At 36.1% G+C, this 15516-nt stretch overlaps 1 protein-coding gene across 4 annotated transcripts in view; it reads right to left on the bottom strand.

Annotated features, from left to right (window-relative positions):
- Positions 1-15516, bottom strand: part of Myo5a (myosin VA) — a 211086-nt gene that overhangs the window by 128327 nt on the left and 67243 nt on the right. For all 4 annotated transcript variants that reach the window (XM_076850802.2, XM_076850801.2, XM_076850800.2 and 1 more), the window contains exons 2-3: positions 7458-7568; positions 474-645 (exon numbers count right to left, since the gene is read on the bottom strand). In XM_076850802.2, the coding sequence (XP_076706917.2) occupies positions 474-645; positions 7458-7568 (283 nt within the window). The remainder of the gene's footprint in view (positions 1-473; positions 646-7457; positions 7569-15516) is intronic.

The raw sequence follows: 15516 nt of genomic DNA on the forward strand, positions 1-15516 counted from the left end.
GAAAAAGCATACTACAATGAGCAGGGGCCTGGCATTCCAAGTAAGCAAGACTTACCATGAGTCAAATCAATCCTGCATTTCTCAGTAATTAAGAAAAAGTTACGATAAGCCTCTAACCTGCTCCAAATATAAGTTCTTGAATATCTACTCTTCATATAGTTTTTAAGAGGTAAAAATAATATGAATTTGGCATTAAATCTGACATATGGCTTCTGTGAGGAGAGATGCAAAAGATGAGCCAAGTTCTTTTCATCTTGAGCAAAGCTATATAATGTGACTTCACAAATGAATTTATTTTGTACCAAATGCAATTTAGCTAATAAATATTGGTAATCTTTTTATAACTCTGAAATGACTTTTCTCTTTAAGAGAAAATCTAACCACAGCCTGATTTCCCCATGCACAGTGCTTCCACTGCTGCATCTCTTAGTGGAAAGAGTTTATAGTCCACTCAAACAACAAAGCATACTTACCACAATATGTATAAATGAGTTTGGAATCAATAAAGCGGACTCTGAGATTATGGAGCACAGCAGGCTCATGAAGATAGCTGAGGGCAGTGAGGTCATTTTCACCAACAAGTATATCAGGGTTTCGTAGATGAGGCAGCTCCTTGGTCTTTGGATCTAGACGGTATTCCAAATCCTAAAAACAGAAGGTACAGCATCTGGATCAGACATGGCAAGGAACAGGAAACAAGCCCATGCACTTTGCTTATTTCCTATTCCTGATTTGCTACTCAGTTATTAAATATTTTTGTTTCCTGGGATCTTCCATTATCATAGAAACTGGTGGAAATGGCAAAAGCTTTTTTTTTTTTTTTCTTTCATTACTAAAATTTTTTGGTGATTTTTATTTTTTGGAGAAATCAGAACCTAGACCTTGTTTACCTAGAACTTTTTAATCATTAAATGAGCTTTCTTCCCTCACCTCTTTACTTATGAGAAGTGATGGACAATATAAGAGAGGTCAAGAGCTTGGCTTGAGGGTCAGATTGACCTGAGCTCAAACCCTAAGACTGGTATTTACTTTTTATGTGATTTTGTGTATGTTATCTAACCTAAATCCATCATTTGTAAAACAGCATAACAGAACTGTGCCACACAAAGTTGTGGTAAAAATTAAAAGAGGCCATGCTTGGCATGTGGTATGTCCTTAGGGACTCCCAACCCTGAGAAGTCCAAGAATCCCCTGAAACTATGCACAACACTTTGTGTATGTGTACAAATGTGTACATATATGCATGTATGTGAACTTTCCTAGGAAAGACAGTTCATACTTTTCATTAGATTTTTAATGAGGTGCCTGGGTCTAAACATTAAGTACAATACATTCTGAAGTCACAGGCATATGACTTTATGATAAAGACAATAAAAATGCAATTTAATTATAGAGTGGGATAAGCTAATTTTGTTAATACTGAAGATATATACAGAGGTCAAATATTCAAATCAGGCATGAATGGATTACAATAAAGGAGAGAAAAATTTATAATCTGTCTCTCAGCAGTTCCCTTTTCCTGTTTATCAGGATATAATGTCCTAAATGGTACTTGCATCAACTCTGTCAGTACACAATTGTCTGTTCTCTGGCTGTTCTCAGTTGACTGCTTTTTACCTCTCAGTACATTCTCCTTTCTGCTCATCATCAATGTCTATCCCCAGATAACTTAAAAATATAGCATTAGATATGAATGACAGCAAGCCTTAGATGATAAGGGGAATATTTAGAAATGTCCAGAATCTTCATGGCTTAACTGGTTACAAAGTTCATCATGTAGCCAGATGACTATAAAATGGCAAAATAATCTTCTTAGTCTCCATTAGAGAATGGGGTTTTCATGTGGTCAGTGGGGAAGAAGTTGGAATTGTGAAGACAGTAATATGGGAGATGCTCATCTACAACATCTTTATAAAAATTTGCTCCTTGGAATTAGGTTTAGATGGCTACAACCTGCTCCTAGAATCACTGAAAATTAGCAAATTAATGAACTTTTCTAATGTTGCAAAAACTATGTTTTCTTTATTTTAATCTAAAGTTTCTAAAAGGGGAATGATTCTTGGATAGTTGTGATGGTGGGGGGCGGTACTGAGGATTTAACCCAGGGGTACTGTACCACTAAGCTACATCCCAGCTCTTTTTAATTTATTTTTTATTTTTTTATTTTGAGACAGGGTGTTTCTAAGTTATTTAGACCTCACTAAATTGCTAAAGCTGGACTTGAACTTGGGATCCTCCTGCCTTAGCCTCCCAAGTTAATGAGATTTTATAATGTCTATTCTTCTTGCTTGTTTTCTTTTCTAAGAATTGCTTTTTAAAAAAATATTTTGTTTTAGTTGTAATTGAACACAACACCTTTATTTTATTTTTATGTGGTGCTGAGGATCGAACCCAGCAACCTGCACATGCTAGGCGAGCACTCTACCACCAAGCCACAACCCCAGCCCCAAGAATTGCTATTATTACATGCACATATCATTATATTTTTGGATTTTTTTTAAATTAAGAATTAGGTCTTGGGTTGTGGCTCAATGAAAAAGTGCTTGCTTTGCATATATGAGACACTGGGTTCAATCCTCAGAACCACATAAAATAAATAAACAAAATAAAGATAATATGTCCATGTATAACTAAAAATATATTTAAAAAATTTTTAAATTAAGAATTAATAAAATTAAACATAGATACTATATTCTGCTAAATTTGTTTCTTACAGTGATGTGAATTACCAATTTTGAAATAACTTTACATGTATAACAAATGAGTAAATATATTATAGATAATGAAAACCAAAAAAAAAATTTATAAGTAAGCTGAGGGAGAATAAAAGGATTAACCTTGCAGTGTTGAAGAAAAAGGGACTACTATGAACTCATAGCTAAAATACCTATCTTTCTACCTATATCTATTATTATAGCTATATAGTGAGATATTGTCATACAAAAAAGAATAGATGAGTGTAGGGGCTGGGACTGTAGTGCAGTAGTTGAGCACTGGCCTAGCATGTGAAGTACTAGTTTTGCTGTTTGGCACCACGTAAAAATAAATTTAAAAAAACAAAGGTATTGTGTCCATCTACAACAAAAAAATATTTTAAAGAATAGATGGTGTACAAACATTAGTATTGTATGCATTTGATTTAATATCTATATCCATGTATATATCTATAAATACAATCCATAAATATATGTTTGTGGGCACATGGTCCATGCCTATAATCCCAATTATTAGGGAGGATAAGGCAGAAGAATTGTAACTTGGAGGTAAGACTGGGCAACGTAGAAAGATCCTGTCTCAAAATAAAAAAAGACAGGCTGGGTGGTGCAGACCTGTAATCTCAACTATTCAGGAGGCAAGAAGATTGTGAGTTTAAGGGCAGCTTGGGCATCTTAATAAAATCCTGTCTCAAAAAAATAATAATAATAATAATAAAGGCTTGGGGGCTGAGGCACTGGGTTCAATTCTTAGCACCACATATATATAAATAAATAATAAGGTCCATCAACAACATCTACACACACACACACACACATACATACATACATACATACATAAATAAATAAATAAATAAACAAACAAACAAATAAATAAATAAAGGCTTGGGATATAGCTTAGTGGCTGAGCACTTACCCAGCATTTACAGAATCCTGGGTTCAATCTCCAATCCAAAAAAAGAATAAAATTTTAAAAAAATTAAAAAGGGCTGGAAATGTAGCTCAGTGGTATTTAATCAATAGTATGTATAGACATATGTATATATGTATAATTCATATACACATCCTATCTCTGTCTGCCAAAAACTCTAGAAGCAGTGCTATTCCAACAGCAACGAGCATACCTAGTGTCCAGATCTTGGTTACTAAATATCATCCTCCAATACTAGGTATTTGGAGAAGAGGAAATACAAGATAATTTTTTATTATCTTTTATTTTATTTATTTATTTTTGTGTGTAGTGCTAAGGATTGAACCTAGGGCCTCAAATATCTTTTAGTATGAGGAAATAAGAAAGTGATTTTAAAAAAACAGGATAAAGATATGTCAAAAAACAGAGGAACAAATCTAAGAGAGCCAATGAGGGAAACAATTCTAGTGATAAAATGAATGATAGTAGTAAATGATAAAATAAATACTCATTATCCCATAATGACATAAATAAGTGATTGAATAAGTATAGAAATGGGAGAGAAGAGATAACACTGCTGTGCATAAGAATTCCAATTAACAAATGTATAAGAAAATACAGAAACGGAGAATCACCATTAGAATACCAGTTATACTTGAAACGGGCAAGACCGAGTAATGACCACTAAAATTAGTGGGCAAAGTTTAAGGAGAAACAGGATTTATGTGTGTCCTCCAACTATCTCCTGTAGAACAGTGGTATTCATTAATTATAAAGGGAAAAAAAAAACTAACTTCATAGTAGACAATGGCAGACATCACTTTAACTAGGTGAGCATGGTCAACATAGCCAGTAATAAGATATATTAACATCATAGACTCTTTGATATGATACACCGAGATCATATCACATCTATAGCATTCCTCATGAAATCAATAACCTTAATCTAATCATGAGGAAGCAGCATGATTGGGACATTCTATAAAGCACCTGGCAAGTACTCTTCAAAAGTGTCAAGGTTATGAAAGTCATGAAAGACTGAGGAACTATTTGAAACTGAAGGAAACTAAGGAGACATGACAATTAAAATGCAATGTGGGACCCAGGGTTAGAAAAAAAAAAAAAGGCACTGGTAGCAAAACTGGTGAACTCTAAATAAAATCAGAAGGTCAGTAACAGTAACTCTAAATAAAATCAGAAGGTCAGTAACAGTTTTATATCAATATTAGTGCCCTAGTTTTGATTATTCAATACAGGTTATAAAAGGGGTTAGGGGGGCTGGGGATGTGGCTCAAGCGGTAGCGTGCTCGCCTGGCATGCATGCGGCCCGGGTTCGATCCTCAACACCACATACAAACAAAGACGTTGTGTCCGCCGAAAAACTAAAAGAAATATAAATATTAAAATTCAAAAAAGGGGGGGGGTAGGGGAAGTTGGGAAGCTATCTGTCTAGATGTTTTTCTTGAAATCATCTGCTTTTCCAGCTATCTGCATAATAGAATAAGCACTGTCTTAGAGTGAAAAAGTCTATGTTCAAATTCCAAAGTCCCCAAAGCCACTTTTTGACTGCTGACCTCAGGTAAAACTACTCAGTGTTTCTGAGCCTTGGCTTCCTTATTTATAATAGTCATAATATCACCTACTAATCCACAGGGGTTGCTGAGAAAATTAAGTTGAGAGACTGTAGCCCAAAGTGGCTAATACTGTACCTAACACAAAGTAGATGACTAATACATATTCAATAAGCTAATTCCTTAGTTTGACACTCAAGGTTTTCCTAATCTGGCCTAATTCTTCCCTGTCTTCTTCCCAACTAGTCTCCTTGCCTCAGATTTACTTTCTTGAAATTCATCCTCCATGCCGTCATCAATGAGTCCCTAAAACACAAACCAGGCACCCTTCTTTTTAGAAACACTACAATCATTCCCCATACCAAATCAATGAAATTCAAGAGTTTTATAGGAAGAACACCGGGTGCTTGTGATCTGGTTTTCACTCTCATGCTTCTGCTGGTCCTGTAGTCTCACTTAACATCCCACTAACACAGAACTTGGGTGGTTCCCCAAACACTCCTTTACTATGCATGCCTCCTAGCCTTTGAACATGCTTTTCCAGGTCCCTAAACACAACACCCAATGTCTACTTGTTCTTCTGACAGTGTCTCTCTGACCCCTCATCCTCACCAGCCCTCTGTCTACTCATTACTCTGATATACTTTTATTTCCAATTTGTTTTGTTATATCATGTTTATCTTCCTCACTGATAAGGAAGTCAAAGATCACAATTTCTGCCACCTCTTAACGTGGTATATAGTGACAGGTACCTTCATATGTATTTTTAGAACCAGAAAACATACCTTTCTACATCCCTACTCCAACTGACCTATTGCATTCACTATCTCTACAACACATTCCAACACTCAGAGGATCCACTCTTTTCTATATTAATCCAAACTCTGTCTAGATTTTAAACAAGATGGGATGATGCATGCTTGTAGTTCTGGCTACAAAGGAGGCTGAGGCAGGAGGATACCTTGAGCCCAGGAGTTTGAGATCAACCTGGGCATAGATCCTGTCTTAAAAAAACAACAAAATATGCACATTCAAACTCTATCTAGTTTGTGGGACTGGGGATAGCCCAGTGGTAGAGCACTTACCTAGCATGAATGAGGCTACCTAGTAGAGCACTTACCTAGCATGAATGCTGGGTTTGATCCCCAGCACCATCAAAGAAAGGAAGAAAAGAAGAAAGAAAAGAAAAATATTCAATCCAGCTTTTAAGACCCTGTTGCCTATCAAAATCCTTCCTCCTCCAAGAAGCCTCCCCCAATGACACAGCCCATAATAATATTTCCTCCTACTGGGATCCTCAATTCCTTACTATTTTTATAGTACAACAGAGTGGCCATTAGCACAGATCATGAAGGCAAATTTCCTGTATTCACTTCAGAGCCTCATTTCTTAATACCTCTATAACCCTGAGTAAGTCACTTAAACAATTTGAGCCTTGATTTCCTCATATGTAAAATGAGAATAACAATAGCCCTACCTCATGGAGTTGTTGTTAAGATTAAATGAACTAGAACATAGTTAGAACCACACCTGGCACATGATTACTCAATACAAGTTAACCATTAAGATAGTTTTACTCATTTGGCAGTTAATCATGTAGTATTCTCTTGACATCTTTAGAACTGCAGTACAACACTATTCTTCATTTTCTAATTATTTAATTTTTCCACTTATTTATATCCAGTTTCCCTCACTAGACTACAAGTTCTAGGAAATTAATGTGACAACTGTTTTTAAGCAAGTGACACATCCTGTAAAAATATCATAGAGAGATTAAAATGGTAGAATTCAGATGAATTCATTCACAAAGTGAATAAAGACAGTGCAGAAGAGACACAATTGAATTTAAGCTTTTCTGAGCAAATATTTCTCAAATGATCAGTTGTAGTAAACATCAAATCTTAATTAAACTGGCACCTTAAGCAATGTTATCTTAGTTAATATGAAATAATTTTAATGTTAATCTAAACAAAATACAATTAAATAATATCTTTGGGAAGATTAGATATAAATCTAAACCTGATAATCATAATAAACTCACAGGCAAAGCAATGAATTTTTAAAATATCTGCTATTTTCACCAACCTATATCATTGATAAATCTATTAGGATAAAAAAATTGAGTTTGTCATTTTTACCAAGATAGTAAGTAAGTAAAAAAATATTTAACTTTTTATTAAGATCAGCAAGTCACAATAAACTCACACTTTTGAACTCCCTTCACTGCAGGCAATGACAACAATTGAAAGTAAAGACTCTTACCTTTCCTTCCTCAAGATGAAGCAGGAGGACTTTATCTCCAGGCTTATAATCTTTGAGCAGCTCTGCTGACTTCCAAACTTCCTCAGGATCAGGTATCCAAACCCTAGCAAACTAGAAGAAAAAAAATGCTTATATTAGCAAGTCAATTACTTTATAATAATATAGAAAGCATAATAATTATTTATAATTAAATAATTTATGAAAAAAGGAATCATATCCAATATAAATCTTTTTAAATTAGTAAACAAAAAGTATATCAGCCTCAGTAGCACCACCAACCCCAAATTATGTAAAAAGTATGTTCTGAAAAAGTAGGTAAAATTAAAGCTTGACTTTGTTTTATCTAGTAAATACCTTCTGAAATGTAATTTTAGGCAAAAAATTATATACAAAACCTCTTTTCAAAGCTCTGGTGCCATGGCTCTGCCAGTTTCAGTAGCACAGCCATATTTTTATCAGTGTATATACACTTTTGAATTTTTTATTGTGGTTTTCAACCTGTGCTTTGCAAAGCCCTGATGATTGCTCAGATATCCTTCAGGTGCCATTATGGTAGGGAGAAGGGTGAGATTGTGGCTTGGAGCCACATTATGTTTTACATACTGAGCATCTGCAATTTTTTTTGAAGAAAGAGTTCTGTTGCTAATAAAACCCTTTTGACAAAAAGATGATTGTGTAGAATTTTTCCCTCATTATTTTTTTAAAAAGCTTGTGAAGTGGTAAAAATGGTAAGTTTGGCCAGAAATACAATTTGGCTCATGTAGCCTCGATCCCATGAAAAAGGCACACTAATCATCAGGGGTTCCTAAGATAGCAAATCTGCAGCCTCAAATAGATACTATCTGGACTTAAGCCAGATGATCACATGATCAATTTTAAGAAAAAGAACAAAATATATTTACGAATATGAATTTTTTCAATCACCATATTGAAGAAGCACTTCATGGTTGCTTAGACTCTCCAGGAATAAATCTCCCTTTAACACATATGTCTATTAAACCCTAATGCTGATTTTCACAAACTAGATGGTGTATGAGAGAAAGACACACTGGATTTCATTGGCAAAGGGAAGATGTAATCATGGCTGACAAAGGTTAGACTAAAGCTGATCTCTGGCCTATACTATATTCTCATTTCATGTAAGTTCACTTCTAGACTTCATTTTTAATAATGACTAGGATGATAATTTACTTGGAACTTCAAGATAAAGAAACATTTGCATTAAGTATGCTACATATAAGGCTATTTCCTGATGAACTGTAATGTGATGGATAGTCTAAGTACGAAGCCCAAAGAAGTTCTGGAAGCTTATAACAAGACTATTCCTAATTAAAAGAGAAACTTACATATTTAGTGATGAAATTAAAGAGAGGGAAAAGAAAGTGGGTGAACAAAAGTAAAGGAAAATCTGGGCTGGAGATGTGGCTCAAGTGGTAGCGCGCTCGCCTGGCATGCGTGTGGCCCGGGTTCGATCCTCAGCACCACATACAAACAAAGATGTTGTGTCCACCGATAACTAAAATAAACATAAATATTAAAAAAATTCTCTCTCTCTCTCTCTCTCTCTCTCTCTCTCTCTCAAAAAAAAAAAAAAAAAAAGTAAAGGAAAATCTGAGAATCCAGAGAATTTAAATTAAATGGCCCTGTAAAAAAAACACTTGAACATGCCACCATATAGGATATTACATTAAACTCAATACTGACAAGGATTTTCAAGTCTTCCTACTGGGAAGCTTCTGTGGTATAGTGCAGTAGTTTCCAAATTACTATAATCCCATGACTAACAAAATTTTTTTTAAAAAAGATGTTTGAGGACTAGCTGGGTACAGCGACACATTCCTGTAATACCAGCTGTTTGGGAGACTGAGGCAGGAGGATTCCAAGTTTGAGGCCAGACTTGGCAGTTTAGTAGGACAGTCTCAAAATAAAATAAAAGGCTGAGGGGTATAGCTGGGAGAGCACTTGCCTAGCATGTATAAGGTCTTGGGTTCAATTCCTAGTATATACACAAATACACACACAGAGGACTGACATAGGGTTATCAAATTTTATTGTGTCAAGTAAGATTACAAAACCATTAAGTGTTAATGAAGAGAGGCTAAGGCCCTCATCCTCTCCAGAGGCAAGGTTTTTAAGTAGAAATCTACAATCTAGTATCACCATCATTTTATGAAATAAAGAACATTTTAACATTAAAACAGTAGGAAAAGTAGACATTAGAGTAGCATACAAATTCCATGCCATGTTCTAGATGGGCCTTTAAGATCTGTTCTTTCCTTACCTACTTCACCTTTAAGCTGGAGCCACTGGCCCTTATTTTAGTGCTTTAGGAACACAGGTTTATTCATGTTCCCAGAGCCTTTCCCTTTGTCTGCAATGTACTTCTCCTAGATCTTATGCATATCTTGTTATGGTTTGGATATAAGGTGCCCCTCAAAAGACTCCATGTTCCTGCAGGAATAACCTCAAGAGGTAAAATGGATTGGTCATGAGAGTCATAATCTAATAAGTCTATCTTAGTTTGAATGATCTAACTGGATGGTAACTGTTACAGGGGAGTGACTGGAGGAGGCGTGTCACTGGAGGTGTGCCTTGAAAGGGTTCATCTTCCCTATGACCCCTTCCCTACTTCCCTCTTTCTGCTTCCTGCCACAAGGAACAACAAAGCAACAACAACAAAGCAACGTTTCTCTACTACACCCCTTTTGCCATGATGTTTGGCCTCACCTTGGGCCCAGAGGAACATAGGAGTCAGCCCACTGTGGACTATACCTAGGAAACAGAGAGCCAAAATAAACTTTTCTTCCTCTAAGTCATTCTTCTTCTCCAAGTTGAGATTTTGGTCACAGTGATAAAACCTAACACATGCCTCCTTCTTATTTTTCAGATTTTAGTTCAAATGTAAACCCCAGAGAGGCCTTCCCCAGATCTTTCTAAATTTATCCCAAATACCTCTATCATTTTATATTTTGTTTTCTTCAGAGGTCTTACAACTATCTGAAATTACTTACTGTTATGTTATTGTTTATTTATCTCTCTTTCTTCATTAGAACATAAGCTATGTGTCTATGTTGTTCAATACTACATCCAGTACTTAGAACAGAACTTGAGACACAGCTAGTGCTTAGTATTCGTTGGAAGAAACAAAGAGTAAAAGGCATCTTCTTCACTTTTATGTAAGTAGTATGGTAAAAAACTGACCCAATTGCTTTATTTTTCTTGTATTTTTAAAGAATTATAAAATCTTTTAATTTGAAGTTTACAAAGAAAGAATACTAAAGTAGATAGGTTGTATGTTCTACCATATTGACCTTGGCCTTTATTTCAGGCAACTGTAAAGTAAAAATGACGGTAGTGCTCTTCTCAGGAGTTACAAATTTAGAAACTCGGGCTGGGGATGTGGCTCAAGCGGTAGCGCGCTCGCCTGGCATGCGTGCTGCCTGGGTTCGATCCTCAGCACCACATACAAAGATGATGTGTCCGCCGAAAACTAAAAAATAAATATTGAAAACTCTCTCTCTCTCTCTTTAAAAAAAAAAAAGAAATTTAGAAACTCTGAGAAAAGCATGAAATAATATATAAGTACAGGATGGGACTGTTACTGAATTTTTTTCCATGGGAATCAATTCCTAATGTCATACATTAAATGTGTTACTAAAAATTTGTTTTATAACCCTTCCTTCAGGTACACGGTCCATAAACTGAGCAATATTTGTACATATTACTAAAATCTTATTCATTCAATAAACATTCCTAAGTATTTACTGCTCCTATTCTTACTTTATAAAGTCAGTAATTTTTTAAAACTTTTCTGGAAGAACTTACTAGTTCCAGAAAATATATGACATTAAAAAATCATGAAATGACCTACTATAATGACTGATGAAAACATAAAAAAGCAAAATGTGACCACCAAGTGGCTTTCAAGAAGAGTGACTGACCTATGCCTAAATTAGAGGAGACTTTAAATCTAGACAGAAGTGTCTTTGTGTTCTGTGTTAGCAAGAAGTCCTAGGTAGGATTTCCACAGTTTTTGCATTGAGGAAGTACTGGATTTCCAAGAATAAAGTGTTAACAAGACTTATAGATAAGGAAGCTGGCAAAGCCTTACATACACCAGAGGCAATATAAACACCAAACCCTATCTTGATAACAAGTTTTATCTTATCTCTATCTCTTGGGAAAGTATCCAAGGAGAAATAGGCCAGAAGCAAGACCATTGTTTCCATTGCCTCTTTGTGATTCTTTTCCATCTTAACCCATGAGGTCAGTGACAACTAATTGGTTCATTTGGAGGTCTATGTCTTAGGTGAAAAGGCAGAGGGAGATCTTAACCTCAACTGCTCCTCCCACTGCCTCTGTAACTTCCAACTCTATTTCTCATTCTTTCTCCAGGCCCCAAAATAAATACACATGGCAGTCCGAGGGGAGGAGTAGGATGAAACTTGTCACATCCATTGTATGCACTACGAGAAAGAAGACAAGGGCCCTAGACCACATTAGAAAGCTAGAAAAGGGACATGGCTATGAGGCAGGAATCAGAAACAGCGTGGACACTTGCCCACTAAGTCTGCCAAGGGGCTTCCTGATGAAACAGAAGCATTTAGGAAAAGAAAACACTGGCCAAATCCAATGACAGTGGACACAGACTCCCTCAACAGGACAAGGGAAAAGTCCCTTTTGTGTAACTCAACTGTCTTAATTACCCAGTGAAGGTTTTCTTGCAGTGTTCTCCATTTGCCTCACATTACTTATACTCCTCTCCACGCATACTACTCTAGAATTAGTCTCTCGCTATTTTGTGACAGACCCTCAAATATTTCACACATGATTCCGCAGACCTTATTTATCTACCTCCCACATTAGACTATCAACTCCTTCAAAATCATCCTGGGTCCCCCTCTATGGTTGGCCAAGTTCTTTGCCCACAGTTTATGGGTAGCACATACATGTTGATTTTAAGACCAAGACAGGGTAAGAAAAGGAAAAGAGATGAGAAAGCTGGGATGAAAGGCAACAAAGGCAAACTATGCAGGCTTAGCTGAGGATTTTTCCTGGAGTTGCTCCAGGGTTTAAGACCACAAAGTGTGGTTGAGAGAGGACATGAGTCAGTTACTATTATGGCAATATGTAAAAATGTGGATGTGTAACCGATGTGATTCTGCAATCTTTGTAATGTTTTGAATAACCAATAAAAAAAATAAAAAATAAAATAAATAAATAATTAAAAACTTAGAGAAATTCATGAAGTAGTATGTAAAGAAAGTAAACAGTGTTGTAGGAACTGATGGGAGAAGGGGAAAAAAAGGCTTGGGATTTGAGATACATATATGATTAAGGACAAAAACCAAAACAAGGGCTGGGGATGTGGCTCAAGCGGTAGTGCTCGCCTGGCATGCGTGCGGCCTGGGTTCGATCCTCAGCACCACATACAAAAAGATGTTGTGTCCGCCGAAAACTAAAAAATAAATATTAAAAAAAAAATTTCTCTCTCTCTCTCTCTCTCTCTCTCTCTCTCTCTCGCTCTTTAAAAAAAAAGCAAAACAAAACAAAACAAATGAAAACATTGTAGGAGATGATGAAATAAGGAAAAAAGCTTAAAATAGATACAATTCAAATGTAACAAAATATGAATCACTTGATTAAAATGAAACAACAAATTAACCACTCAGTCAGAAATGGGAGTAAAACAAAATAGAAGGGCTAAATTCTAGTAAGTCAAAATTGGAGAAAATAATGCTGGCACAGATTTAAGTTGCATAAGAACTTGCAAGTAAAATACATGTCATCTATCTTCCCACAATACAATTTAATGAGGCCTACCAATCAGTGGTGAAGCAATTCTGACAAAGCCTGATGGATGAGCACTGGAAAGGCAGGTTCAGGGGGCATAGTTGCCCAGGATGCACCAGAGAGGGCTACAAATAGGGCCAGCTTACTCTCAGACCATCTCAGGGGTTATGCCCCTCCCTGCACACTTAAGGAGGCACCAGTCATCTTTCATTTTGTGTCCTTACACAATGACAATACTCAAGAGGTCCTGAATTAATGTAGTTGAGTCACTGGAAGTTTTTCTAACTCTCATTTTGTCAGTCAAGAAGATGTATACACACCAAAAGCAGTTGTTTCTGATGCCTCAAACACTTTGGGAACAAAACTGACAGTACTAAGAGGGAACTGACCAGCCCTTAAATCACAAAGAGTCAGACCCATGTAATTCTATCTTCTCCCCTAAATTCCTATATACTTTATTTGCTTTTCATATACTATGTGTGCGCTTCCATCTGAGCTTCCTTAAATCATGAACTGTTTAGTCACTCATAATCTGCCCTTATTCAATCTGCTCTCATTCACAACCCCATTATGATTTGTTTGCAAAAAGTTAATCCTGTATGTGCCAACTTGAACAAGGCTTCTATAAAAACTAAGTGTCCCTCTAGGCTATGAACTAAAGCAAGAGGAAACCTGAATCATCATCAACACCCCTTCCACTGAAACCTGACATTAACATTGATACTGCATATGATTACTAAGTAATTCATGTAATCCTTACAGCATGTTTTTGGTGTAAAATATTCAGGAACTACCACTCTAAAAACATAATTGGCTTTCCAGAGTAAAGGAAACAAAAATTATTAAAGAAATTAGAAAATCTAAAAAGTTGTCATCCTTAGTTATTGTAAATTTTTAAAATTTATTATGAGATCCCATCCAGATATGAGAACATGAGAGTATGTTTGTGTATAATGAACTTTCCATATGCCCACCATTTAGGTTCAGAAATCAAACACTACTAATAAAACTGAAACCCCTGATAAAATATTCTCTTAACATTTCATCCCCCTCCCATCATTTTTATTTCAATACTAGTGTTCTCCAGTCATGTCAAATTTTGGGTGCTGTACCCTGAATAAGCAGTGCTGCCTCACACTACTATGCTTTTGCTTTAGTTATTTCCTCCATCTGGAAAACTATCCCTTCCCTTTTGAGCAAATAGAATCCTTTTTATCCTGTGTTTAAATGCTACCCTTTCTAAGAAGCCTTTCCTTACTCCCATCACTTGTCACTCCATTCTCAATATCTCTATCACCTCTTACAATCTTCTGCTAAAATCCTTATACCACTATCTGATGACTTTGGGTGTTTATCACCAGAGACTAAGAGCTACTTGAAAGGAGGGCGATGTCTTTTTTTGCCTTTGTCTCTATGGCACTTAACTCAGGACTTGCCCACAGTAACTTTTCAATGAACTTTCGTCATATGTATATTTTGGGCCTTTATGTTCTTGAACATTACTGTATAAAACAAGGTAGATTAAAAGAATTACTGGTCTTTCCCAATCCTCCCCAAATCTTCTGAAAGGATCTGTAATTTCCAAAAGTAGAGAAAGATGCACTAAGTGCTAGATGTTGAGTTATATAGGAAATGTAGGTACGACTGAAGGAAAAAGAGCCAGGCCTGTAGGAAACAAAACTAATGAAACATCCCTTCCCCCCTCCCCCACAAAAACCACACCTCTATCCTTTCATAATACAAGTGTATAGAGTGGAAACCTCCAGAACAGTGATTCAGTCCCACCCCTAACCAAGCACAAATTACTCAGAAGGCAGAGAAATGTCACTACCCCCCTCCGCCAGCAATCTCTCCAGGAGCAAGGGAAGAACAGATGGGAAATCCAAAAGGTCTAAACAAAATGAGGGGGGTCACACAAAAGTGGGAGGGAGAGAACAAGTGTTAGTGGGTATAGAATACATGGTGCATTCTGGGTAGGGCTATAAGTGAGAGCAAAAGTATACTATGCTTAAACTTTCCAGAATTGTTGATGAACTAAATCATAATCAACACTGGATTTATCACAGATTCATAAGGAATGAGAACTAGCATTTCTTGAGCATCTTCTGTGTGTCAGCAGAGGCCCAGGTATTTTATACGTAAGATTTCATTCAAATCATCACAAGAACTCCACTACCTCATTTTAATAGATATTGAAGTTTAGACCTTACACAGGTAGAAATGGAGTTGAAACATGTCTACTCTAAAAAGCCATATGTTTTTTCTA

Source organism: Callospermophilus lateralis, chromosome 3 (genome assembly GCF_048772815.1).
Source record: "Callospermophilus lateralis isolate mCalLat2 chromosome 3, mCalLat2.hap1, whole genome shotgun sequence".
Lineage (NCBI taxonomy): Eukaryota > Metazoa > Chordata > Mammalia > Rodentia > Sciuridae > Callospermophilus > Callospermophilus lateralis.